Source organism: Gavialis gangeticus, unplaced genomic scaffold (genome assembly GCF_001723915.1).
Source record: "Gavialis gangeticus isolate Ggan-Ray unplaced genomic scaffold, GavGan_comp1, whole genome shotgun sequence".
In the NCBI taxonomy this organism is placed as follows: Eukaryota; Metazoa; Chordata; order Crocodylia; family Gavialidae; genus Gavialis; species Gavialis gangeticus.
In genome coordinates this window covers 15,960,612-15,960,902 of record NW_017728993.1, presented here as the reverse complement: position 1 = coordinate 15,960,902, position 291 = coordinate 15,960,612, and the positions used below count along the sequence as shown (strand labels likewise).

General features: G+C 72.2%; 1 protein-coding gene across 1 annotated transcript in view; it reads right to left on the bottom strand.

Moving 5' to 3' along the window:
• Positions 1–291, bottom strand: part of LRP8 (LDL receptor related protein 8) — a 354,423-nt gene that overhangs the window by 353,671 nt on the left and 461 nt on the right. The window contains exon 2 of the mRNA XM_019528301.1: positions 91–288. Within this exon, the coding sequence (XP_019383846.1) occupies positions 91–288 (198 nt within the window). The remainder of the gene's footprint in view (positions 1–90; positions 289–291) is intronic.

Sequence of the window (291 nt, the reverse complement as noted above, 5' to 3'; positions counted from 1 at the left end):
CGGGCGGATGCTCGCGTGGCCTGGGCAGCTCCCGCGCGTGGGCTGCATCCCACACCCCTCCCAAAACCCACCCGCCCGCCGGGCACTCACGGCAGTCCGCCTCGTCGCTGTTGTCCGAGCAGTCGTCGTCCTCGTCGCACTTCCAGACGGCCGGGATGCAGCGCTCGTTCCGGCACTGGAACTGGTCCACGTCGCACTCCTTGGCGGCGCCTGCGAGCAGCGCACACGGACATGGGGCACAGCCGCGTGCCACCCCCCACCCCCCGCATGCATCGTCACTCCCCCCGCCTG